Source organism: Marmota marmota, unplaced genomic scaffold (assembly GCF_001458135.2).
Source record: "Marmota marmota marmota unplaced genomic scaffold, marMar, whole genome shotgun sequence".
NCBI lineage: Eukaryota > Metazoa > Chordata > Mammalia > Rodentia > Sciuridae > Marmota > Marmota marmota.
In genome coordinates, this window is record NW_026000136.1 from 4557135 (window position 1) to 4584629 (window position 27495).

The 27495-nt window shown below is 52.3% G+C and overlaps 1 protein-coding gene across 1 annotated transcript in view; it reads right to left on the bottom strand.

Moving 5' to 3' along the window:
- Nucleotides 1-212: 212 nt before the first annotated feature.
- Tnrc18 (trinucleotide repeat containing 18) overlaps nt 213-27495 on the bottom strand; it is an 89690-nt gene continuing 62407 nt past the window's right edge. Inside the window, 13 exon segments of the mRNA XM_048785180.1 lie at nt 213-1295; nt 1647-1721; nt 1931-2167; nt 5686-6235; nt 6517-7351; nt 7760-7924; nt 8619-8735; nt 11149-11257; nt 11372-11447; nt 11869-11986; nt 13726-13867; nt 14558-14710; nt 19208-19638. Coding sequence (XP_048641137.1) covers nt 1089-1295; nt 1647-1721; nt 1931-2167; nt 5686-6235; nt 6517-7351; nt 7760-7924; nt 8619-8735; nt 11149-11257; nt 11372-11447; nt 11869-11986; nt 13726-13867; nt 14558-14710; nt 19208-19638 — 3215 coding nt within the window. The 3' untranslated portion in view covers nt 213-1088.

The window sequence follows — 27495 nt, forward strand, 5'->3', positions numbered from 1 at the left end:
CTCTCCCTCACTCCTTCTCGGCTGGGGGTGAGTACAGTACAGTGGGCTGGGGGGTGTGCTAGGGGCTGGGGGGCCAGTGAAGCCGGGTGCTAGACACTCACAATCTAACAGGAAATAAAAAATAATATTCTGCACGTCAGAATGTGTTCGCTTTTTTTTTTTTATAATTTCATAGCTATTTTTCACAGTTTTAAAAAGTTTATATTTATATATATTTATATATATTTATCTTTATATATATAATTAAAAAGTTGACTCCATTTAAAGGCTTATGATACAGGGGCGGGGCGAGTCTCTTGGTACAATAAAACTGTACAGGTTAAGAACTGCTGCCTCCCTCCTGGGCAGGGAGGGCCAGGCATGGCCGGAGCGAGGGTTTCAGCACCATTGGGATTTTCTGTAGTGTGAGGGTCTGGGCTGGGGGGCAGGCCCTTGCCAGGGCCACCTGCCGATGCTTTTGGGCTCCCCCTGGCCCTGCTCTGCTCCCCAAGCCCAGGCCATCCTGAGAGGGTGGAGGCCACAGGCACTCAGCAGTCTGGGGTGGATGGTGAGGCTGGCTGGCACCAGGTGCCCACGTCCATGGCGGGAGGTTTGGGTGGACTCCATGCTGAGGGTGGCTGGAACCCAGAGCGAGCCTCAGTCTGGGTTCCTAGAAACCCCCTCCCACCAAGCCCTCAGTCTTCAGGGCCTGGGGGCACCTGGCCCCCACTGGGGCTGGAGGGCCTGCCTCTACAAGTGCTTATGAGGTGCTGGGGAGGCCAAGGCCTGTCCCTGCTGAGACTGCCCTGGGTGGCCAGCAGAGCCACACCCTGATAGCAGAGAGGAGCCCCTGTCCTGGGGCACTGAGGGGGTTGGGAGATTGGGGTGGAGACGTGTGCACATGGGTGCACACACGTGCATGCATACGGGCACACACATGTACACACACTCACTTGCCCGGGGCATCCACGTGCACACCTGGCCACATGCACACGCCCACGGGCACACTGGCATGCACACAACGCACATGGTCCCGCGCCGTGGCAGTGATGGCGAGGGTCCCTGTGGGCCCTCAGGGCACGAGGCAGCTGGGCCCGGGGGGGCGGCGCTCAGCAGAGCACGGGCACGCCGTCTGTGGAGAAGATCATGCCTGTAGTGGGCTCGTAGGTGCCTGCGAGGTAGTAGAGGCCCTCGCTGTCCTGGTACTTCTTGGTCTTCAGCATCTGCTCGTACTGCTCCAGGCCCACCACCAGGCACTTGTGCGACACCGTCTGCACGTCGTTCTCGTCCACGTGTGAGGACTGGTACAGGGCACGCTGTGGGGCACGGTGGGGCCTCAGGTATGGGCACAGGGTCGGGAGAACCCCTCCCAGACCAGAGGAACCTGGGACTGCCTTGAGGTGGAGACCCAGAGACAGAGGCCAAGATCGAGAGACAGACGTGATCAAGAGACCAAGAGACCAGGAGAGACAGAGTCCTGAGACTCAGGGACAGAGACAGGGGACCAGACAGACAGAAGTGAGACCAGGAGACAGATTGAGAGCCGGGCAGCTCAGAGCCAGAGCGAGGTCGAAGGGTGGTGCAGGCAGAGCCTAGGTCTGAGCGCGGGACCCCGCCGGCCATGCTGGGAGAAGGCGACCACCCCCGCCCACTGGAGGCCCTCCTACCTCCATGAAGTCTTTTCTCTGGCTGGAGGCCCGCAGGGCTGCAGGAAGGCTGCGGCCAGACTTCTGGTCCCAGTGCTGTCAGGACCAAACCAGGACGGTGGTGACACCAGCCCCACGGCGGGGCTGCTGCCAGTGGCAGACTAGATCCCAGCCTCAGCCTCCCTTTTTGGTCAGACCATGGCTGCCAGCACCCAGAATGCCTGGCCCCAGAGGGGACCTCAGGTCCACCCTATGGCACCCATATGGACCCAACAAGGAGGACACCTAGCTGGCCTTCTGCTCACCTGGCCCTCATGGAACTGCTTGCCCGGGCTGGTCTCCTCGGGATGGTAGAACCACTTAACTCGAACCACCATGTTGTTGCCCCAGGACTCCCACATGCTCTGGATGCGGCCAATGTAGGGCAGGTTGGGGCGGCCGGCGGACAGGAACACTGCACAGTCTCCGATGCGGATCATCTCCTTGCCGCGCACGATGGCCTTGTAGAACAGCTTGCGGGCCTTGCCCTTCATGCCGCGCCGCTGCAGGAGATGCCAGTCAGGCGAGGGCCCAGGAGCCTGTGGCCCACCACACTGCAGAACCCTTGCCCCAGCTGGTCCTGGCACCCAGAGCCCTCATCCCTGGCCTGTCACCTGCCATCGGTCTCAGGGGTGCTACAGGAAAGGGACAGAGGAGAAGACCACCCCTGGTCTCGCTCTCACTGGGGAAGTCCCTTTCAGCTCTTTGATATGCCAGGAGCAAGAGGGACTTTATAATCTAGGAGCTTTGCAGCTGAAGGGACTTCAACTCTATCCCACAGCACTACTGGCCAGCCACGCAAGACTCCCTGGGCTGCTCAGCCTTGTACTGCCCTCGCCCCGTCACAGGTCCTGCCACAGCCCTAAGGCCCTACAATCCCCACTCAAGGGCAGGGTGAGGGAGGGCCAGTCCGAGGAGTCACAGCACGTCCCTGCCCACCATGACCTCCAACCCCAAGCCTCCAGCAGTGTGGCCCCGGGCATGGCTTATGTGGCTTCTGGGGTTAAAAGAGGATTCCTGTCCCAGGAACAGACTAGGAGAGAGAATGTGGGGTGAAAGGGATTTATCTGGACATGTGCCCAGCAAAAGCAGGAAATGGGACCTTAAGGGCAGATGCCACACCAAGCCCTGCCGGGGCTCAAGATATGTCAGCCCCTGCTGTGTGGCTGATCAGGGCTGAGGGGCTGGGAGTCACATGCTACCCTGGGGTGTGGGTGAACCCCGCCCTCCACCAGCATGGCTGCCCACTGACCCAGCACCTGCCAAATGTGTTGAGGCTTTGTTTATTCACTCAAGAAACACTTCCCCAGGGCCCCAGGACCCCAGGCCACTCTCAGAGGCTGGTGCCATCCCTTGGACAGAGAGTCCTTCAAGAGGAGGCTACGCAAGGCTTGGCAGAAGCAGCACATTCTCACCTCAAACTAAAATCCACATTCCTTCCCCCTCCTGGTGGGGACAACAGGCTCGAAGTCACACTCTACCTAAGCCGGGAGCCTGTGTGCTGACCCCTGCCTCATCCACAGTCCCTTCCTCTCTATCCCCTGCCACGGTCTTTCCTCAGCCAGGCCACTCACCTCTCTGTATGTGCTGTAAAATGCTCAGAGTGCCTTAGACTCACGCTCAGAGGACGCCATGGTTGCTAAGCAACTCTCTGAGAGCAGTTATGGTTTTGGGCATCAGGCAGCTACTCCCCTTCAAGGACGCCCCCCATCATCCAATGAGGTCCCCTGTGAGGCTGCTCCCACCCCTTTGGTGGGCACAAGACTTGGTCTTTTTAACTCCCTCCTGGCCACTGTGATTGACACAGGGCTGAACCTAGGACCCAGCCAGACAGCTAACCAGCTTTAGTTTAAACCCCCGGGAGACACTTCCTTCTGTCACTTCTGCTGCCTAGAGAGAGCAGCTGCCAGAGAAGGAGACAGTGCAGAGGAAGGAGAGGGAACCCAAGAGTGGAGCACAGACCTCAAGTGGGTCTGGAGATGCCTTTGAGCCCCAGGTTCAGCGGTGCCTGCAGCTGCACCCCTGAACCTTCCTGCTGAAGAGGCCTAAAGGTCTGAGCTTGTGTTTCAGTCAGCCATTTAGGATTCTTGGCTCCACAGCTCTGCGAGCTGAGCCTGGCGCAGCCCTGGAACTGCATACAGCAGGTGCCAGAATGCGCTCAGGCAGCCATGGTGGGGCAGGAAGAGCACCTCCCTCAGTCGGCCCTTCTGTGCCTCTCAGATAAGCACCTGCAGGGATCAGGGCTCTAGAGTGCTGACCATGAAGCCTTCAGAAAGGATTCTATAAGAATCTAGCATTCAAGTTGGCCTCAGGTGGTGGCCTGGCCAAGAGGCCCTTCAGCTTGTAGCCAGCAATCCATGAGGAGTGAAAGTCAGATGACCCTGCCCCCGTGGGATCAGGAAGGCCAGGCTCAGGTTAGGGCACTAAGTTTGCTGGAGCTACAGCCCAAGTGTCCAGACCCCACCTGCTGCAGGCTCTGCACCCTGCCCATTCTAAAGAATCACTGATGGGGTGCAGCCCGGGGCAGAGGAAGCTGCTGTCCACTCCTGCGGGTTTCTGATGGGCCTTGGCAGCACGCCAAGATCCCCAGAAGGCAGCAGTGAAGACAGACCTCCAGAGCCGACTCAGGACACCCTAGCCTCTCTGGCCTCGTAAGCGGCCAACACTCTGCACACGTGCCAGCAGCTTCCCAGGCTTTGAGGAGGTGTGCCAGACACCCCAAGCCTGTCCCTGCCAGCCCCAAAGCTGCTGAACTCGCCTGATGAGAACAGAGTCTTACAGGGGCACTGGCTCAGCAGGGGCATCTCTTCAAAGCCCGTCTCCACACAGTCTTGGAGGACCCTGGTCTAGGGACATGGACACTGGGGACAAAACCTGGGCTGGCTATACCTGCAGATGAGGACACCCTCCCACACATGCCAAGCAAAGGGGCCTGGCTGCTATGGCAGGTTCTGAAGCACCCAAAGGCCCATGTGTAGAAGACGTGGTCCCAGGGGGCACTGTGGGGAGGTGTGGGGTCTCTGGAAGGTGGGGCCTGGTGGGAAGTCTTTATGTAACTGAGAGTGCCCTTGGGGGTCCTGTGGGCTTGAGCCCCTTCCCCTCTCTGGCCACGAGGTGAGTAGTTGCTCTCCAACACTCCCATCTCAGACCTAAATGCAAAGGGTCTTCCCTATTATGGGCTGCTTCCTCTAAAACCACAGCACAACAGACCTGAATAAGTGAGTCCTCTCAGGTACTTTGTCACAGTAACAGAAAGCTCACACACTGGCTCTTCCCAGGGGTGTGGGATGGACTCGTGACCATGAGGGCTATTCCCATCCTTCACATAGAAGCTTCTAGAATAGCTAACAATTTCCTCCACTGAGAAGTGCATGTGTATGCACAGGTATAAATGTGTGTGCGCCTGTATTGAACATTGTGTGTGTGCAGCACGTTCACACATGTACATGGTGTGTGAGCATGCGTGTGTGTGGATAATCCACAGCACAGGCTGGGTGGGAGGGCTCCTCTGGACACCCAAGCCCTGCTGTCAGGGCAGACATGGGACCCACAGCCCAGAGCCCACCAGAACATTCTCTTTGGGCTGCACTGGTTAGCTCCAGGGTCCATGGAAGGCCAAGGAGACTCAACCTTGCACTTCTGCTGGCAAGCCAGGGGAAGTGGCCCCTCCCACCGAGATCACCAACTGGTGGCTGAGAGCCTGAGTGTGCTGGAAACAGGAGGAGAGCAGAGAAAGCCAGGCGGCGGCAGACCCCGTCCTGAGCACCTGCAGGACAGCCTGTGTGGACCTTCATGTTCTCTACACAGGGAGCTCTGGTCCCACCAACTAGAGGGCAGGGCCACTTGGAAAGGGCCTGGGCATTGGAGTCAGACATACCTTTAAAACCAGTTGCCTCCCTTGTAACGTGGGATATGGCCTCGCCTCACCAGACCCTCCTCCCTGGGAATGCTGGGGAATTGAGGGGAAGGCGGGGCCCGGCGTGAAGTAGCCAGAGAAAGACCTGGAACCTCAGCCTGGTACCTGGGTGGGCTTCCCGAACCACTTCCAGAGCTGCCGGGCAGGCAAGAAGGCGGCGATCTTGGGCCGGTTCTCCACAGATGGCAGGCGCTGTCGCTTAGCCAACTCCTTGGTCGTGGGCAGGTGGACACCCTCTCTCTTTTTGGGTCGGCTCTTGGCCCCAGCCCCCGCCTGAGCCTTGGACTGCAGAGGCTGAGGGGGCTGGGGTGGAGGGGCCGGGGGCTGGGCAGCGGGCGCCTTCTTGCTCGTGGAGTGGGCTGAGGAGCGCGCCTTGCCAGCCTGCTTGGGAGCCTTGGCAGGGAGGGCCGGCTGGGCAGAGGGGCCGGCCGCAGGGGCAGGAGCTGCCTCATCATCAGAGCTGCAGGAAGAGTCCTCGTCTGTGGTGGAGGAAGAGGAGGAGGAGGAGGAGGAAGAGGAAGAGGAAGAAGAGGAGGAGGAGGAAGAGGAGGAGGAAGATGAAGATGATGCTGACGAACATGATGAGGATGAAGAAGAACTAGAGCCTGATCGAGAATGGGAACAAGAAGAGGAGGAAGACGAAGAAGATGATGATCTGGAAGAACAGGATGATCTCTCAGAATCAGAATCAGAATCAGAACTAGATTCTGATCCTCTTTTGTGGACTCTCTGTTTCTTAGAAGCTGGGTTTGGAGTTAGGGGTTCTGTTCTGGCTGCAACCATGCGTCTGTCTGTTTCAACTTTTCCACCAGATTTCTGGTCTCCAGTAGCCTGTGATAAAACACCATTCTTTGGACTTACAGGCTCAGACTTTATTAGTGTCCTGGTTTCCACAGAAGACATAGATTCTTCTTCAGAAGACTGAGGCTCTTCTTNGAGGAGGCAGGGGAGGATGCCCTGGAGCTGGAGGCGCTGCAGTTCCGGCCCCCCGTGCCCCGGCCATCCTCCCCGTTCTTCTCGCCGTCCTCCTCGCCCTCTGTCTCTGAGCCGCTGCTGCTGCTGCTGCTGCTACTGCTACTACTGCTGCTGCTGCTGCTGCCGCTGCTGCTGGTCTCCGACTCCTCAGCCCCATCCTGCTCAGCCTGGGCCTTGTCCGGGCTCTTGGGATTCCCAGTGTCCTCCAGTGGCAGCCCTGACCCAGGCTCCTGGGCAAGGTCCCCTTCCAGGGCTTTGGGCCAGGCCATCTTGGGCTCGCTACTGCCTGCTGTCGGTGCCAGGCCACCCAGGCCCAGCAGGCTCTTGGGCTCCTGCCAGCCTCCAGCCCCTGGGTCCTCCCGGAGGAGCAGAGCCTCTTTGGCCTTCTTGCTTTTGGGGGATGTAACTCCCTCATGGTCCAGTTTGACGAGCAGCTCAGCCTCCTCCCCTGGCCTCCGAGCACCCTTGGCACCCGATTCCTCCGTGGCCCGAGCCTTCTTGGGCTTGGGGCGGGTGGCGGGCATGGTGATTGGCATTGTGATGAGGGGGGCCGGGGTCAGGGCTGCAGCAGGGGCTGGCAGCTCTCCAAAGGGCTCAGGAGCTGGGCAGCTGGCAAAGGTGGGTGGCGCTGGGCTGGGCTGGGGAGGTGCCGGGCGAGCCTTGGGGGCCTTGGCCCGCTTGTCCACAGGTTCTGGGGGGCTCTTCTTGGAACTTGGGGTGTTGATAGGCTCCAAGGCCAAAGGCGTACTGGGGACCTCATCTGTGGAGACCCCCTCCTCCAGAACAGTGGCTCTGTCTAGAAAAGAGAAGACGACAAATGGAGGCCGGAGTGAGGCCTGCTGCCAGTGTGGGTGGGGCTTCCTGGTGGGAGAGCAGGGGCTCCTGGGTCAGGAGGTCTGCATCTCTGCCTGGGCCTCAGGTGGGCGGCTCTGGCACATCACCCTGGGGGTGCTGGCCCTAAGTGGTCCTCAGATGGTCTTGGCTTGTAGCCCAAAGCCTCTCCACTGGGAGTGAGTGACACGCACCAGGCTGAAGCTGGGCTCTGTCTCTGCCCACCAGCTCCCCTTCCTTGGCCCACTGCCTAATTCTCTGCCCCACAGTGCAGAGTTCTCACAGAGATGATGCCTGGTCACTGCAGAACCTTAGGCTCCAGGTTCTGGCTCCCAAGTAGCCCCCACCCGACCCTGGGCCTGGGCCAACATACCTCCCTTGGCTTTGGTGCTGGGCTTCCGCCCACGCCCTCGTGCCTTGGCTCCCGACTCCTCTGACCCTGTGGGGGCCCCCTCTTTGCCTTCCCCGGTGTCTTTGCTGGTCTTTCGGCTGCGGCGCTTGGCACTCGGCACCAGGAGGGCTGGGGACGGCTCAGCACCTGCAAGGCAGACAGTGGCTCAGGCCTGGCTCTCTGCTCTGACTTTCTGGATCAGGGTTTGGAGTGGGGAGCAGGGACACCATGTGGCTCATGCAATCTGGGCTCCCCTGCATGAAACAGTGGGAGGTGGTGCGGGCAAATAGTAGTTCAGCAGGGGCCCCCAAATGACCACACCAAAGCTCAAGGGGCTGAACAAAGGCGCTGACTTTGAGAACCTCTGAGGTCACCCACCCCAAGAAGCCAGACAGTGTGAACAAGACTTGCTGCTGCCTCTTAAAGGGGGGACCTGGAGGAGTCACAACCTCTGAACCCCAGGCCATGAAGGCCAAGGCAAGGATTCAATGCCATGGTGCCTATATGGAGCTTGGAACCATCAATAACAATACCTGACCAGCCTTCCGTAGCCTGGACAACCAGGCCTGCGGCTACCCTCACAGGCCACAGGGCCCATCTGGGAACCCCAAGATTCCCCGCTCCCCAGCCCCCTTCTGGGAGTCCCCATCCACTGCTTCTGCCATTTCTATCCCCCGTGGGTTCCAGTGGTTCCAATGGTCCAAATGGCAGGCAGTGTCCAGGCTCAGCCTAGAAGAGACCTAGAGGCTGATGGGCAGAAGTCTGTGCTGCCGGGGAGGGTGCGGGTGAGTGGCACGCAGCCAGGACAGCCGGACCCCGACCTCACATGCCGGGCACTCACACTGGATCTTATAGTCGGGTGGCAGGAGGCGGATGTGTGAAAGCGGGATCCTGCCCGTGTCTCCATCATCAAACTCCACGGTGATCAGATCCCCATCGTCCTCCAGGTCCAGTAGCCCTGTGGGGGAGGGGCAGTTCAGGGGGTCCCAGAGCTTGAGCCCTGTACTGGGGCATGAGGATGATGGGACAGTGGGGTTCAGCATGCAGGGATCCCAGGTCATTAAAGCACAGCAAGGGGACAGGGAGTCGGTGTACTGTAGTGTGAAAGTGGGTGTGAGCACTAGTCAGGGCAGGGGCTCCCCCGTTTCTAGCAGAGCATGTCCTGGAGTTCAGGTGCCATGAGGCAGCTGATCACACACACCTGTGCCTGCTCACTCTCAAGACCCCCGACACAGCAGTAAAGAGGACAGAGAGGGAAGAGGGCACGAACGCAGGGGAACCAACTCGGGACTCAGCTTTGCTGCTGTCAGGTGACTGAAGGAGACAACAGCAATGAGGAAAGGCCAAGGCGGGGTCCCCGGACCCTGGCCCTGAACGGGCTGAGGGCCACCTGAGCAGCATGGGCTAGGAGGCTGCACAGCTCTGATTTGAAAGATGCGGGCGCAGGCGAGAAGGGTGGGGGCCACTCCAAGCAAGGGGGGAGCTCAACATCTGCCACTGAAGGGCGACACCTCAGCCCCCTCCCAAATGCAGATGCTAAGCCATATGTATCCCCAAGGACACAAGCCTTGGCGGGAAGAAGAGACCTAACCAACCACCTGCCTCACGCCACCAAGCCTCACTCAGCCAGGGCCTCTGATCTCTTCATCCTCTCTCTTTGCCAAGGATCACCAAAGCCAAAAAGGGCACCGTGACACAGAGCCTGTATGGGGAAGGGACGCCCCGAGGGAAAGAGAGCTACAGACTGAACCCAGACACACACCGTGAGAAATTTTCTTATAAAAGATAACGTGTTGATGCAGCAGAAATACATATATATATATATATATATATATATATTTTTTTTTTTTTTTTTTTTAACAAACCTCAGGAAATAAGAAAGAACTCTTGGAGATTTTTTAAATGAGAGCAGAAAATTTCAAATTCAAGAGAACAAAAGGATTTAGAAGATAATGTGGAGTAAATCTCCCATAAAATTGAACAAAAAAAAGAAAAAGAAAGAAAGAAATAGACAATAAACGAGGAAGAGATTCACACATCAAGAGCCACCAGACCACTGCAAGTTCCAAGGACCACAGATGGAGAAACTATCCAAGTGGCACAGAGCAGAAGAGCTCCCAGGGCTGGAGAGACGAGCTACAGAATCAAAGCCCCACTGTCCCCAAATACCTGGCATAAAAAAACAGGAGAGAAAACCCGCACAGAGCTCCAGATCCAGGAATAATGAGAAGATCTTGAAAGTTCCACAGAGAGGGGGAAAGTAGGTCTCCTACAAAGACCTGGGGATTATAATGGCAGCTAATTTCCCAACCATTAGAAGTTGAATAAAAATCAAACAATGACTTTGAAGTGGTGAGAGGAGATATTTCTGATCTAGAATTTACACCCAACTCAACTGTAAAGAACAAGGGTAAAGAGACTGCAGGCTTGCAAGAATCTGAGAAACTTGTTTTCTTCTTTTTCTTTTTAATATTGGGGACTGAACCCAGGGGTGCTTAACCACAGAGCCACTGACCCTAGCCCTTTTTTATTTTGAGACAGGGTCTTGCTAAGTTGCTTAGACTCTTGCTAAGTTGCTGAGGCTGCCTTTGAACTCATGATCCTCCTGCCTCAGCCTCCTAAGCCACTGGGATTACAGGCGTGCACAAACAAGTTTTCCCCAGCTTGAAAAACTCGTTTTCTAGGGACTCTCTCAGAAAGCTACCAACATCCTCTACTAAAATGAGGGTATGAGCCTAGAAAGACGTGGGATGCCATACAGAAGCCCAGAGGAGCCCCAGAACACTGGCCAGGGGAAGGCCCAAGACTCAAAGCAGCACCATAAGGTGACCCTGGAAGGCAGCCAGCCCTCAGGGTACCAGAGGTCAAGAGCACGGAGATTGGAAACCAAGACAAACTCTTCCCATAGTAACAGGACTTCCAGGGTTTTGATGCTCAATGATAACAAATGGGAAAAATAAATCTTCCAGTGCAAAACCTGCAGTCAGATTGGACCTCACGCCTGCAGTTTTGCTGCCCGGCCCTGCTTCTCCCTTGGTCACAAAGGTCAGGGAGCCGAGGGGTCAGCGCATCAGGCACGTAGGACTTTGACTTGGTCTGACCAACATCCCCTGAGTGTCACCTCCTCTATCTGCCTACGTCCCTGTCTGCACCTCCAGACGTGCCTATTGTATGTCTGTCCCTCTTCCTCCTCTCTTCTGTGGCCAACATCCTGCCTTTGCTGGGGACACCATTGAAAGCCCTATGCTTGTCAGTCATGTGAGCCAACAAAAATCTCTGCAATTAAGTCCAATACAGTCGGGTTTCGGTGACCAACTAAATCCACAGCAGCCTGTTAGGAGACGGGGGAGCAGCCGAAAGGGGCCTCTCACCTCGGACCACAGTGCCAGGGTACAGGCAGCGGTACTGCTGGCTCCAGTAGGCTGCGATCCTGGTCCCTTGTGGCAAGAAGCGAGTGGAGGCCGGCCTCACGTCTATGATCTGAGAGAGCACAGGATGAGCACCAGGAGGTGACCAGGAACCGAGATGTGGCTGCAACCTGTGACCCTTCCCCAGGCCTCTGGAGCCCAGCCTCCCGCTCCCGCCCCAGCTCACCGCCTCCTGCAGCAGCTGCTCCAGGCAGTAGATGTGGGGCCGGTTCCCGCGCTCGCCCTCCACCACCACGCGGTATCTGGGGGCAGGGCAAACGTGTGTGAGGTGACAGAGGCCACACACCCTGAGCCAGCCCCACACCAGCTCCGATACAGCACCAGCCCGCCAGGACACAGCACCAGGACTTGGCGGTTTGGCTGACTTGTTATGTCCCCTCCTGGCCGAGCCTCCTCATCCATGGAGCGAGGGGCTGCTGAGCATGCGACCCCGAGAGAGGCCAGCACACACTCTGGCGCCTTCCTGTGAGCCCCTTGCCACTGCGGCATGGCCATGCCCAGCCGGAGCCCCCTCCCTGGCAGGGCCCACCCGGGCACACCTTCCACATGTGGTGGCCTGGCGGCGTCTTCAGAGCCCTCATGTCCCTTCCCCCTTCTGTGGAGGGAAGGCATAGTCCAGAAAGGAGAAGCCATCTGCCCAGGGAGGCACAGCAAGGAACTCACATGTCCGGAGAGTGCACCGTCTGCACGTGCCCGGCGTACAGCAGCTTGTCGTCCATGGGGATGAGCACACGCAGGCCGTCCTTCAGCTCATCCTTATCGATAATGCAGGAGCGCGGGGCTGCAGGGGTGGGCAGCAAGGCTGGGCTGGAGCGGGAGGCATAGGGGAGACCCAGCCTCCTCCCCAGGTCTACCTAGTGGCCCCCAAGTCACCTCTAGGAACAGAGGCCCTGCCAGGTGAGTCTGCAGGGTACACACTGGGTGTGCCTGAGTACATGTGGCCTGTACCAACTGGCTTGTACTGAGTGCACACCTGGGTGGGGGAGGGGCAGTGGGTGTGCACCTCGCCAAGCTCTGGGCCATCAGCACCTCCCCCATTCAGCAGCCCCCCTCTATCCTGCCGTCCAGTGCTGCTGCTTCAGCCAGACAGCTGGGGCTTTGTCCAGTTTCCTATCTGGGACAGGTTTTCTTGTGGACACAGAAAATGTTCCAGCTGAGCCGTCAGCCCCCTGCCCCAGTCCTCAGGAGCCCCCTTAAGGTCATACACCCAAACTCTCCTTAGTTGTCTTCTTCCTGCTCTTCTTTCTGGGTGGGGACCTTTTTACCTAGTCCCCTGTCATTAGCATATGTCAAAAAGACCAACAGTGGGATGTGGTGCATGCCTGCAATCCCAGTGGCTCAAGAGGCGGAGGCAGGATGGTAAGTTCAAAACCAGCCTCGGCAACTTAGCCAGGCCTATGCAACTCAGCAAGACCCCATCTCTAAATAAAATATGAAAAGGGCTGGGGATGTGGATCAATGGCTAAGCGCCCTGGATTCAATTCCTCGTACCAAAACAAAACAAAGACCCAGACAGTTCTGGGGTTCAGGTACAAAGGGCCCATTTCTCCATGCACCTCCTGGGCAGAGGGCACGTCCCACTCCTTGAGACTGGGTGGCTGTGTCACTTGATTTGGCCAAGGGCAGAAGGGGTGGCATGCCTGTCCCTAGGCCTGAGAGGCCTCCTGTTCTCTCTGGCCCTAGCAAACCTCTGGCTGCATCTCGGGGGCCACTGCTCCCACCAGGCCACGGTCCAGCACAGTGCACGACCCAGAGCTGAGTGCACAACCCAGACCCTTGACGCCCCGTCGTTTTATCACACGGGGGCTAGCCCACTGCACTGATCACACAGCCCCCCACCCCCTGCAGACCCCAGCCCAAGAATGGTCATGCAGCTGGCTGTTCCAGAGCAGCAGGGACGAGCACACCCCTCGGAACAGCCCTGTCCTCGCTCCCCACAGTTTGTATCTGGGATCCCTCCTCTGAGCTCAGACCAGGGTCTCTGTGCCTGATGGACATGACTTCCTCAGGGTGTTCCCATCACTAGCCCTAATCTCTCCAGGTCACAGGCCCCATTCCCACCGCCCTCCACCCTCCCTTTTAACACTCAAACTTGCCTGCCTCCCCACTGTTGCCTCAAGGGGCCCAGGTCCTACCTGCACTGCTTAGATATTTACAGTCTCCTGCCTCCCTGGGGCCTGCAGGATGCTCAACACAGCAGGCGGGGGGCTCACTTCAATACCCTGACCACACTGCTCTCCCATACCCTGGGACAGTTGTGCTCCTTGGGATGAGCACCACACCCCTGGCCAAGGTCTCAGAGACTGTGGGTGATCTGCTCCCACCTCCTCCAAAGTCCCCAGGCTGCTCCCCACATACCCAAGCGTACTAAGCCAGAGCTGAGTAGGCCTCCTTTGCCTCAAGTGCCTCAGGGGCTTTGCACATGCTTTTTCCAGCTATGTGTCAGGCCAGGACTTAAATCTAACATCCTCAGGAACCCCTGCAGCTCCTCCCCACACACACAGCCTCACAGTCACCCACCTGGGGTAAGAGGCCTCTCCACAGCCCCGCCTCGTGGCAGGTGCTCATCCTCTGAGAAGCTTGAGTCCTGGTTGGGTTCAAAGTCCTCCTCAGCCGCCATGCTCTCCATCAGCTTGCTCACAGCACCCCCCTTCCCCCGGTTCTGTGGATGGAACACAGCAGACCAACAGCTTAGAACACAGCACAGGGTTCTTGCCCTGCTGGGGTCCCTCTCTGGAAACCTGGGTGACAGGCTGTGGTGGCATCTGCCATGTGCTCAATGGCAAGGGACCGGGCACACCTGAAGGCCAGAGGGAAGATGAAATGGGCTGCAACCAACTGTCCACGGCCTGTGCACACTCAGCATGATACTTAGTACTCAGCACTCAGTACCACTCTGACACTCAACGCCACAGTAGACACCATGGTTTCCTCCTTAGAGAGACTGAGGGGGCATTTCCAGCCACATGCAAAGGCTTGAGGAAACAGCCTGGGCAGCAGCTAATGGGCACAGGGGCACACCCAGGCACATCCCCTGTCAACTGCGTGAAGCCTGTGGATCCCAGAGGGGACCTGGCACTGAGCAGGTGCTCCTGTTGCCAGACAGCCTCATGGTGGTGGCCAGGTGTCTCCTGACCCTGTTAAGAGCATGGGGACCATAGCTGGTCATCTGGCTTGCTGAGCCTTGGCTGCAGTTAGAGTAAACACAGAGCAGCACGTGGAAGACCCTGGGTCTTGGTACCAACCCCTGCTGCAGGAGCACAGAGGGCCACGCAGTGGGCTCCAGTGCTGCCCCCACACTGCGGACTGGCCCAGGCCTGATCCTCTGTGTGCACCCTCCGGGAAGGCTCACCTCCTTCTTCGCCTCCTTGCCTCTGGCTTTGGCCTTGCTCCTCTTGGCGGTCGCCAGGGGCCCAGCATGAGGGGCCCTGGCCTCGGAGGGCAGGGCGGGGACACGGGGTGGTGGCAGTGCAGCTCCTGACCCAGTCTCCTTCCCTTTCTTCTTCTGGAGGAGGAAGGAACAAGCAGGATGCTCAGGGGGGAGGGAGAGCCCAGGCGGTTGGGTGGGGACACAGGGCCCCATGCTGCTCTCCCCTGGCTCAGCCCTTCCAGGTCCCCTGACCCGAGTGCCACACCCAGAAGATCAGAACACCTTGTTCTCTGCCAGCACTTCTGTTTGTAATCTCGACTACCTCGTCACTATCGCACACTCCATGCTGCCCCCAAACAAGAGGACAACCTGACTTGCATATTGGCGAGTGACTCCTCTCCAGCAGCACTACTGGTGACAGCACACAAGGCGCGTTCTGGAGGGACGAGCACATACAACCAGGCAGACAAGAAGGCCACACGGACACATTAGCCCACATGGTGTTTGAAACACAGCTGGGAGTGACCAAAGCCCCGCTTTGGAACTCTTCCCGTGCACAGCTCAGGCGCAGGGCAGGAGCCCCGTTTCTGCTAAATAACAGCTGCGGGTGTGCCACGGAGTGGGGGCTGGCACTCACTCCGCCCCCTCCAACCACACACCTGTAGGTGGCTTACTCTGTCACTTTTTCAAATAATGCCAAAAATAAATTTAAAAAGAGAGAAAAGACCCTAGCTTACAGACCAGCTAGATCTGAAGTACCTATTCCTGGAAAGGCATTTAAAGCCACTTAGCTGCCACCCAAGTCACTTCCACAATACCCATGCTACTCCACAGAGTCCCTGTAGTGAGGGGTGTGCCCTCCTGGCACCTCATGGTGCCCAGCCTGGAGGAACTCGCCCTCCTCCCTACGCTGATGAGGCTGAACTGGAACTGGCCCTACCCTTCTGAAGCAGACATCGTGTGCGGCTTTGCTGATCCAAGCAAAGACCCGGAAACAACCTGGATGACCAGTGGCCTGACACTGAAGTGACAGCCTCTGTTCCAGCTGCTAATGTCACATTGTGCTCCAACCAGGAGCCAAAACCAGCAATGCCCATGCTGGGCGAGATCTACAGCAGGCATGAGCCAGAGGCTACGGGTGGTGGAAGTGGGGGCGCACCTCCATGCTTCTTAAGGGACGTGTCGGGCTAGGGGTGTAGCTCAGTGCTCCCCTAGCATGCACCAGGTCCTGATTCCACCCCCTGCACCACAAAAGATAAGTAAGTACAGTAAACCACAAGAGACCTGTCAAAAACCAAATGACCAAGGCTGCATTGTTAGGTCGCTGAAAATTCAGACAGGAAAAGGTAACAGTGGGCAGATGTTACTGAGATACTACCGTCACAAACATCAAACCTAAAATTCAAAGCAAAGTGCACTAAAAGGACAAAAAGGGAACTGTCCTGGTCCTTTTCTTGGACATTCGCACCTACACACTGTATTTTCTTGTTTCTGATGCACATTGTAATCCCATTCATATTCCTGAAAGCCCAGGGCCTCTCAGGGTGACAAGGATGTCCACAGCCATGCTGCCTCCTCCTCTGGCGTGGACACCTTATCTTACAGCACATGGCTTTGCAGCTGTTCATGGGCGGGGGGATGTTTCTGAGTGGATTTTTCCTTTCTTCCTTTTCTTCCTAATTACTGTCATTAACAGATAAAAACCAATAACTTTTTTTCCCTTTGATCAGTAAAATCATTTCTGGGAACCCCCAATCCCTTTTATTTTAATAAGAAAATATCTCCCAAAATGACAGAGGTTCTGACACCAAATGGAGACATTCTTTGCTTCAGTAATTATGGTGGCAAAAGTCCATCAGCTACCAAATCACCAGCAGCCAGCAAGGTGAAGGCGGAAGGAGATGTCACCATGGGACGGACACCCAGACAGTGCCATGACCCACAGCCAGCTAGAAATATTGATAAAAAAAAAAATCAAAGTAACATAAAAGTCCATAAGGTTAAACTAGGTGAGGTCGCACATGCCTGTAATCCCAGCACTCAGGAGGCTGTACCTCAGGGAGAGTGGGTCAGAATCCACGGGCTGGACCTGCAGGTCCCACGCCTGGGCCTGGTCCACAGAGGGACTCAGACATGGGCTTAGTACAGAGCTCTTCCAGGCAGCCCCGTGTATGTTAGCAAAGTGTCAGCAACAGCCAGACACCATGGTGCACACCTGTAATCCCTGCAGTTCAGGGGGCTGAGGCTGGAGGATCACAAGTTCAAAGCTAGACTCAGCTATTTAGCAAGGGCTCAGTGGTAGCATGCTCGCCTCACGTGTGGAAGGCACTGGGTTTGATCCTCAGCACCACATGAAAATAAGAATAAAGGTATTGTGCATCTACAACTACAAAAAATTTTTTAAAAAGTTTAAATAAGAGATAGGACACAAAAGCAGATCTCAAAGCAATGCCAACCATGGTGATTCCTGGGTGGCTCCTGGGTAGAGTCTCCTTCTACTGACAATTTACCTGGTCTCTTGCTCCACCACCAAAAGGCTGGCCTCTCCCCCAATAGCCCCAGATATGCAGATGCCAGGAATGGGACTCCAGGGCCTCCAACAGAAGGCGCCATCCTGGGAGAGGCCAAAGGGGCAGTGTGGACTGGTGATCAGGCCCAGGCCCTGGCAAGAAATACCCAGTGTGGACAGCTTAGCTCTGGGGAGTGTGGCCACGGTCCCAGCAGGTACCTGCCATCTTGCGGGCCACCTGGGAAATGTGGTTAACATGAGGAACCTACTTCACATGGTGGAGCACTCAATAAATGAAACACAGCCATCCCCACTTACCTGCACTTACTTTCTGTGGTTTCCGTAACCTACAGTCAACCACAGTCTGCAAATGCTAGATGCCAAGTTTCAGGAATAAACAATTCATAAGCCTCAAACTACCTGCCGCTCTGAGTAACATGACCAAAGCTTGTGAGGCCCTGAGGTATCCTGTTCCATGCCCCCCAGGACTCGGGTGGTCCTCTGTCCACATGTCCATGCTGTATGTCCACCTGCCCTGGGCCACTCAGCAGCCATCTCAGTCCTCAGGACAACAGTGGTGGTATAGCAGCACAGAGGTTGGGACCATCTGTAGTTTCAGGCCTTCACTAGGGGTCTGGGAACAATTCCCCCCCAGATAAAGGGAGTGCGACTATCTGCATGGTAAGCAGTTCGAATGTGTCTGGGCCTATCTTGGGTTACCTGGTATTAATATTATTATTCACCCTGCACTTTTTCTCTAAGGCCCTGAAAAACATGAGATAGCTCGGAGGAGAAAAGAGGTGAGCACAAACCCCAGAGGCCTGTGGGTGATGCTCAAACACAGCCCCTTCTCCCCACCAGCCCCTCATATCTTTTATTTCAAGACAGGGTCTCACTAAATTGCCAAGGGCAGTCTTGAACTCGGCAATCCTCCTGCCGCAACCTCCCAAGTCGCAGGGATTAAGGAGTGCACTACCATGCACTCATAAAATAAATTTCTGAGTGTAATCCCTTTTCATCATTTTTTCCTAAAAGGTCATTGCTACTTGAGTGCACATCCTCCATCAGGGACTCAAGGTAGAATAAAGGTATTGAATACTGTAGAGAGCTGGCCATCAAACCTGAACACAATTATTTAAGCAAGGAGCCACTGACCATGCACTTCCTAGCAGCCAATGCAAAAGGAGAACATGTCCGGTATCCTGGTGTTCTTGAAAGGCAAGTTTTCTTAATTTAGAGTATCCATGGAGACAATTCAGGAAAGTATGAGCTGCAAATGTAGCTCAGTGATAGAGTGTTTGCTTAGCATGAATGAAGCCCGGGGTTCAATCTACACACACACACAAATCCCATCTCTGTCTCACGTTTTTACCTCTGAAGAAATGAGGTTTTCCTGCAGGTGAAGACTGGAGGCCACAAACCACCATGATGTTGGCAGTGCTAGTGCCAGTGCCACCAACAGAAACCACCAGGGTCCCCAGCCCACGACAATTACTACAGGCACCCTGAAAAGTCCTTACTAGACCTGCTGCCACACCCCCTTTTTAAATACATTCACAAAGGACCAGGTCTGGCACCAGATCACCAATGGGTTTTTTGGATATCTTCCCTGGGGTCTGCTATGATGGGACAAGAGTCTCTGAAGACTGGATGCTTGATTCCCAGGCTGGTCTACTGGGAGGTGGTAGGACTTTAGGAAGCAGGGCCAATGGGTCATTGGGGGACTTCCTTGCCCTCCCTCATCCCTGGCTGGCTGGGTGAGCAGGTTTTGCTTCATCACAGGCTCCTGCCATGACGTGGGGCTCACCACAGGCTCAGAACACTGGGGCCAATCCCTCATGGCTCAGAACTCCCCAAACTGAGAGCCAAAGGACACTTTTCTCTTTATAAACTACCTATCTCAGGTATTTTTGCTATCATGGTGAAAAGCAAACAATGTGGGGCCTCGGGTATTTATCCATATTTTTAAGCGTCATCCTGAGATGGGACAGAGATGAAGGGCTCTGTAAGGAAGGGGCAGCAAAGCAGGGCTTTCATCAGCACAGGCTAACTCAGAGCCAGTTCCCAAGACTAGGAGACCCCAGCCTCCTTCCCAAGGCCCCACACCTGTGCTGAGCCCCTACCTTCCTGGGATCCTTCCTGTCCTTGGCACGGCCGGTGTCCTTGCGCGGGCTCACGGCGGAGCCGCCCTTGCCACCACGGCTGGGCTTGGGGGCGGGCGCTGCGTTGCTGGGCGCAGGAGCTGCGGCTGAGGCGTCGTGCAGGAAGATGCGCTCGCTGCGGCGCCGGGTCCACAGGTCGTCGTCACTGGCCTCTGGCCCAGCCTCGAAGCCAGGCTCCTTGGGGCCCCGTAGCTTACGCGCCTTGCGCCCCTTCTCCGCTGCCAGCTTGGCCTTGTCCGGGCTGGTGGGGCCTGGGCCTCGGGCGCTGGGCGGGGGCACAGCCAGGGAAGGGCCCGGCTCCCCCAGCCCCTTCTTGGGCCGCAGCAGCCCGGCAGGCGACTGCTTGCGCACCTTGACCTCACTCTCCGAGTCCGTGTACTCGAACTCTGTGCCTGGACAGGGAGGAGGGGGGCTGTGGCCAGGGTCTGGGGTTCCTTCTCCCAGCCACTCTGCCCCTGGCCGCTAGCACGAAGACTCCAGACCCATTTCTCCCGGGGACTGTACTCCTGGAGGGACTCTTCGGTTTTTAGGAGAGGAAACTGAGGCCCAGAAAGCAGTGGCACTTGCCCAGGCCGCTTCCTATCCCCACCCCTGGCTGACCAGGTGCTGCCTCCAACCCCGCCCCAGAGCTCCACTGAGAACTGGGTCCCTGACCCACCTGAGCCCCCCAGCACCTCCAATGTGGCCCCTGGAAACCACAGAAGACAGGGCAGGGGAGGGGAGGTTGCACACCTGCAAGGCGTCTGGGAAAGCCCGTGGAAAGCCCCAACCCCTAGGGCCTCTCTCACAGGCTCCCTGAAGCCTCCAGTGGCTGTGCCCCGACCCCCTCAGAAGGCGGAGCCTCACCAGAACCCCACAGCCCTGGGGCCCAGCCCCTCCGCTCCTGGACAGGAGGCCCAGCATCCCTTCCAAGAGCCTAGGGACCTACTCTGGGGGCTCCTTTGTCACATAACTCCAGTAAACTGCAGAGCTACTGGCTTTAGCTCAGCATGATCGTCCTCTACCCCTTCTAACCTCCTGGCTTTTGCTTCCGCAGTCCCCTCCGCCTGAAGCACCATCGCGCTCCAACCTCAACTTGGAAAACCCCTGAGTCCACTGTAAGGAGGTCCCTTGACACCCTCCCCGCCGGGCCCACGCCCGGCCCGGCCCCTGGCCCTCAGGCATCCTGTGTATCCACAGCTCCCTCATATGGCACCACCACAGCACAGCGTTTCTGTCCACCTTTCAGCCCACCCTGCCTGCTTTACCTCCCAGAGGTGGCTGGGAATTCTCCTGAGGCCCAGTACACAGGCAAAGCACGCAAGTGAGGGGCTCCAGGCACTTCCCCCTGGGACAGGGGTTGAAAAGGGAGCTGGAGCCCAGAGATGAGACATTTGAGACAGCCTGTTAGGATCCAGCACCCGCCACCACCACCAGAAGCACAGGAGCCAAGACCAGGGCTCAATCAACCCTGCCTATCAACCCTATCAATCCCACATGCCGCAGCTGGGGGCCTGTCCACAAGGATTTGTGGGAAGGGGTAGAACCGGCCCCAAAAGAGGCAGCCACAGCAGGGAGAGACAGGGGTCACCCACTGGGAGTCACTTGCAGAGTTTAATGATGCCATTAGTTTTAACTCATCATTTGTTAATGGAATGTTTGTCAACAGTTTTGAATGGGGAGGGAGCTAGGGATTTTCATGGTTGATGGCAGTCCAGGCTGTAAAACTCAGGCTTGAGAGTTATGCTTTTAGACATAACAATGTGACTGGGGTGCTCAGGTGGGTCCGGTCCAATGACAGGCCCCTGGAAAACCACTAGAACACCTGGAGGCATGGGGCGCACTGCAGGTGTGTTGTGTAAGAAGCAAGTGTGGAGAGTGAATGGAGTTGCAAAGAGAGGCTGGCTTGGAAGCAAGGAACTGGAGCTACAGCAATGAGACCTCATCCCTGCACTTCTACCTGGTTCTGGGCACAGTATTCCTGGTGCACACAGTAGGGAGGGCCCAGCATGCGTGGGGAAACAGTGAGTCCTTCTGATCTCAGAAAGCAAGGAAGAGAATCCTGGGAACTCACCACACAGAAGAGAGGAGAAAGGGGGATCAATGACCTCTATCTGCCCATTCATACCTCTAAGTAGCTCTAAGTAGCCCCAAGTCACCCACACACAGAACAGGCCCAACGTAGCCCTATCTGAAGAGAGTCCATGGTGGGAAACAAAAATTGAGCTCAAGTCCCACCAGGGCAACACCTGCCATGGAAAGGAAATATCCCTCAGTGAAGCAAAACAAGGCCACTCTGACCCTGCACAACCTCACCTTCATAATGTACAGCACACAACCCAAATCACTTGACAGACAAGAACCAAGAAGACGCACAACATTCAAGAAAGTAAAGAAAACCAACTGCATTACCCCAAGATGAAGCTGATGCTGGAGCAGATGAAGATTCTATTAAGGATGCCACACCTATCTCAAATAAGTAAATCAAAACTCATTTTCAACGTCTGGAAATTTTACCAGAGACAAAAAGGGCAAGCAGACAAACATAAAATTGAAAAGAACTACATGGAAACTGCAGAACTGAAATTGACAATTTTGGAAATAAGAGATTCACTGAAGGGATCTAAGACCTGAATGGATATAATTAAAACAAAGCAACAGAATCTGAGGTGTCTTTGATGGCAAGGAAAAAAATCTTGAGTGTTAATAGCTGGTGGCCACAGATATTTGCAGACTCAAGACATTAAATGACTGCCAAAGAGTGTCAATGCAAGAAGTCCACTGAGGCGCATCCCAGCCAGGGTTGACAGTCAAAGACAACCTGGAGAGCGGCAAGAGAAATCCACCCTGCCAGAGTCTGGATCTGGAATGTCCCCCAGGGTTTAGAAGCTTGCCCTCTAGCATGGCTACTAAGAGGTGGTGGGACACTCAGGAGGTGGAGCCTGGTTGGAGGTCTTAAGTCACTGGGGGCATGGCCTCAAAGAGGATTGGGGGATTCCAGTCTCTTCCCCACACCCTCTCTTCTTTCCTGCCAGGAGATGAATGTCCTCCTCTTCTGTGCACTCCCACTATGATGTACTGCGCATACTGTGCTGCCACAGGCCCAAAACAACGCGACCAATCTGTCATGGACTTAAACTGCAAAACTGTGAACCAAAATAAACCTTTCCTCTTTTTTAAGTTGATTATCTCAGGTATTTGTTATAATAACCGAAAGCTGACTCACACATGACCTATCTCTTACAGAACAATCAGATTGATGGGTAACTTTTCGTCAGAAACTAGAAGCCAGAGGAGAGTTTAAGTGGATCACCTTTAAAGTGCTAAAAGAAAAATTGTAAACACAAAATTCTACCCGCAGGGTAAATATCACTCAAGAATGAAAGTGAAAATGGGAATATTTTCAGAAAAAAAGAACACTAAGAAAATTCATCACCAGCACACCTACCATACAAAAATGCCAAATGAACCTCCTCAGGCTGATGCTACGTGGAAACTCTATAATCTTCAGAAAAGAATGAAAAAGCACAGAAACTGTAAATACCTGAATAAATGCAAAAGGATGACTTTAACATTTTTTCTCCTCTAAATTTATAAGCCATATAAGTGTTTACCACTTAATTAATAACATTCTTTTCTGGGGTTGATGACATGTACATGTACCACATGTAACATGTATAATTTAAAAGATGGAGAGTGATACGGATCTATGAGGTTGTAAGATTTCTGTATTTTATGTGAAATAACACATTATCAACTAAAAATGGACTATTACCAGCTGTAAAGTGAATAATTTGGAATATATATTGTTCTATTTTCTATTTTAAAATTCCAACCAGGCATGGTGGCACACATCTATAATGCCTGCTCCTCAGGAAGTGGAGACAGGAAAATCACAAATTCAAGGCCATCCTTAGGGAGACCCTGCCTCAAAATAATAGGATCTGGGGCTATGACTCAGTGGTAAAGCACTCTTGAGTTTAATCTTCAGTAGCACAAAAAAAGAAATCCACAAAGATACTGAAAAACCTAATAGGAAAATTAAAATGGAATCCTAAACATATTAAACAAACAGAAAAACACGGGTACAAGCAAAGCATGGTAGCATAGTGACACACGCCTGTAATCCCAGCTACTGAAGAGGCTGAAGGAAGAATATACCAAGTTTAAGTCCACTGTGGGTAATTTAGCAATATCCTACCTTAAGATGAAATATAAAGGGCTGGGGATGTAGCTCAATAGGTGAGTTCAATTCCTAGTACCAACAAAAAGAAAAAAGCAGCAAAATAGAATAACAACAACAAAATAGACAAAAGGATAAGAAACAAATTAAAAGTCAGGGGATGAAAACAATATATCATGCAAATAGTAATCAAAAGAGAACTAGAGTGCCTGCACTAATGTAAATAAACTTTTGAAGAAAAAAATTGTTATTAGAGACAAAAACAGATATAAGGGTCAATCCTTTAGAAAGAACACTTATAAACCTGTGATAACAATATTTCCCAAATATTTAAGAACATATTAAAAAAGACTATAGGGCTGGGGTTGTGGCTCAGCGGTAGACGGCTCGCCTAGCACGTGCGAGGCCCTGGGTTCAATCCTCAGCACCACATAAAAATAAATAAAATAAAGGTATTATGCACAACTAAAGAATAAATATTAAAAAAAAAAAGACTACAGAACCAGTGAAATTCCACATCATGTACAACCCCAAGAATGGGATCCTAATTAGAATAAGCTGTATTCCATGTACGTATAATATGTCGAAATACTTTCTACTGTCATGTATATCTAAAAAGAATAACAACAACAAAGACTATATCATGACCAAAGGGATTTCTCCCAGAAATGCAATGCAAGGTTGGTTCAACATACCCCCCACCAAAAAAAATCAAGCAATTCAATACCCATTATTAATAGAATAAAGAACAAAAATTATATGTACACCTTGATAGACACAGAAAAGGCATCTGCCAATACTTAATATCCTTTCATTATAAAATCACTAGCAAACTAGAAATAGAAGTTTCTTCCTTAACCTGACAAAGGAATTTTTCCAAATTCATATGGAAAGAAAGATTCAGAGTTAATACCATACTTAATGGTAAAAGACTGAAAGCTTTCTCCCTATAGTCAAAAATAAGACAAAGATGTCTTCTCTCATCACTTCTATTCAGTTTTCTACTGGAGAGGCTCTTGGCAGGTGAATCAGGCAAGAAAAATAAATGAAGGCACACATAACATAAAGGGAGAGGTCAAACTATGTCCGTTTGCAAAAGACAGGATTCTAGTATACAAAAAATCTTAAGGAGTCTACAAAAATCCACTAGAACTAATAAATGAATTCATCAAGTTTGCAGAGTACACAAGATCGACATAAAATAAATCAATTGTATTTCTACAGACTAGCAACAAGCACTCCATAAATGAGAAGAAAATAATTCCACTTACAATAGCATCAGAAAGGGTAAACGTGAACACATTCAACAAAAGAGATGTGAAACACAAACACTGGAGACCACAACACATTGCTAAAATGAATTTAAGAAGATCCAAATAAAGGGGAAAACATCCTATGTTCATGGATCAAAGATTTATATTGTGAAGATAACGATATTTCCCAAACTGGTCTACAACTTCAATACAATTCCCATCAGAATCCCAGTAGGCTTTTTTTGCTGAAAATATTAATCTGATTCTAAAAGTCATATGGAAGTATAAGGGACTCAGAAGCTCCAAGAAAACTTTAAAAGGAGGGGGATGCAAAGATAGGGAACCCTCACTTCCCAGTTTCAACAATTACACAAGCTATAGTCATCAAGACAGTGTGGTATTGGCATAAGAGTGGAAGAGTAGATCACTGGAATAAAACTCAAGGCCCAGAAATAATCCCTCACACTTACGTTCAATTGATTGATTTTCAATTGATTTTCAACAAAAGCAGCAAGACCAATGAAAGAATAGACTTTTCAACACATAATAATAACACACAAAATGACAATGGGATATCCACATGCAAAAGTCCCCCACACCATTCCACATAAGGAAATTCACTAAAAATGGATCACAGACATAAATAAAAGAGCAAAACTATAGCAGTCTTAAGAGAAACCAGGAATACATATTTATGACCCTGGATTATGCAATACTTTCTTACATATGACACCAGAACCACAAGTGACAAGAAAAGAATCAGATAAACTGGATTCATCAAAATTAAAAATTTTGGTTTTTGAATAACACTATCAAAAAAGTGAATAAACCACTCAAAAGAAAGGAAGAAAATACTTGTAAATCATTTATGTGATAAGAGAGCTGTAACCAGAATATATTTTTTAAAAATTTTTATTCAACAATACAAAAACACAAGTTTTGTAAATGACTAAAGGATTTAAATGAGATATTTCCCAAAAGAAGTTTCAGAACTGGCCACTAAAAATATGCTCAACGTCATTAGTTATGAGAGAAATGCAAATCAAAATAAAAAGCGGGGGGTACAGCTCAGTGGTAGAATGCTTGTCTAGCATGTATGAGACCCTGGGTTCCATTCCCAGCACAAAACAAACAAACAAACAAACAAAAAAACCCAAAATGAGATACCATACTTCACACCCACTAAAGTGGTTGTAATAAAAAAGAAAGATAATAGCAAGTATTGCTGAGGGTGTAGAGAACCTGGAAGCTCATACACTGCTAGTGGAATGCCACTTTGGAAAAAGAGTTGGGCAACTCCTTAAAAGGTTACATGAAGTTACCAAATGACCCAGAATTCCACTGCTAGAGAACTGAAAATATATGTCCTGTACACACATATTCATAGACCCATTATCCATAAAATTCAAAAAATGGAAACTACCTAAATGTCCCTCAACTGAGGAGTAGGGAAGATGTGGTACAACTATATAAAATGGACTGGAATTCATCCATAAAAAGAAATGGAATACTGATAATGCTACAACACAGATGAACCTGGAAACCACTATGCAAAGTGAATGAATGCAAAGGCCACGTGTTATAGGATTTCATTTATGTGGCATATTAAGAACAGGTAAATCTCTAAAGACAGAAAGAAGTGGTGCTTAGGGCTGGAATTTGGTGGGAATTTGGTGGGAGAGTGCAAATGGGTGTTGCGTTTCATTTGGGACTGATGAGAAAGATCTAAAGTAGTGGTGATGGTTGCACCAGTCTGTGAATACAATAAAAACCACTGAATTATCACACATTTGAAGGTGTATCTTATGGTATATAAACTATATCAATACTACTTCTTTTTTTAAAGTAGATTCAAACCCAACCATATTAATAATTACATTAAATATTATAGATTCAACACTGAAAAAACAAAAACAAGCCAGGCACATGCCTATAATCTCAACTATTCAGGAGACTGAAGCAGAAAGACTCAAAGTTGGAGGCCGGTCTGAGCAACTTAGTGAGTGAGACCCTGTCTCTAAAAAGGGCAGAAGGTATAGCTCAGCACTCCGGGGCTCAATCCCCAGTAACAACCAAACACATACACACACACACACACACACACACACACACAAGACAGAAATTAAAGGATGAAAAAAAACAACTAAACGGCATCTACAGGAGACTTACATCAGATATAGACAAAATGAGAGTAAATGGATGGGAAAAGAGATACAAAGCAAATAGTCAGCATAAGAAAGTTGGAGTGATTATGTGATACCAGACAAAATGAATTTCAAAACAAAATGTTACTAGAGGTAGAAAGGAACACTTCTTTAATAACAAAGTGAAGAGGAAAACAACAATCATAATCATGTTTCCACCCAATAATAGAGCTGCAGGTAAATGAAGCAAAAAATTGACAGAATTAAAAGAAGAAAGAGAAGATTGTGCAATCATAGTTGGAGATTTTACCTATCTCTAAGCAACTGAGAGAACTAGACAAGAAACAAACTGCAAAGACATAGATATGAACTCTACTGATCACACTGATGTGGGTGATATTTGTGGAATAATGTACGTAACAACATCAGAAAACATATATTAAGTGTGCACCTACTGGGAAAATGCCAGATATTTTTTAATTTTGTAAAAATTACAAGGTTGAGGGCTGGGGATACAGCTCAGTTGGTAGAGTGCTTGCCTCACATGCACAAGGCCCTGGGTTCAATCCCCAGTACCACAAAAATAAATTACTTAAGTAAAATAAAAGATTGAAATGATAGTATAGCTATGCTCTCAATCCACGATGGAGTTTTATTAGAAATCAACGACAATCAGATAACCAGGCAACT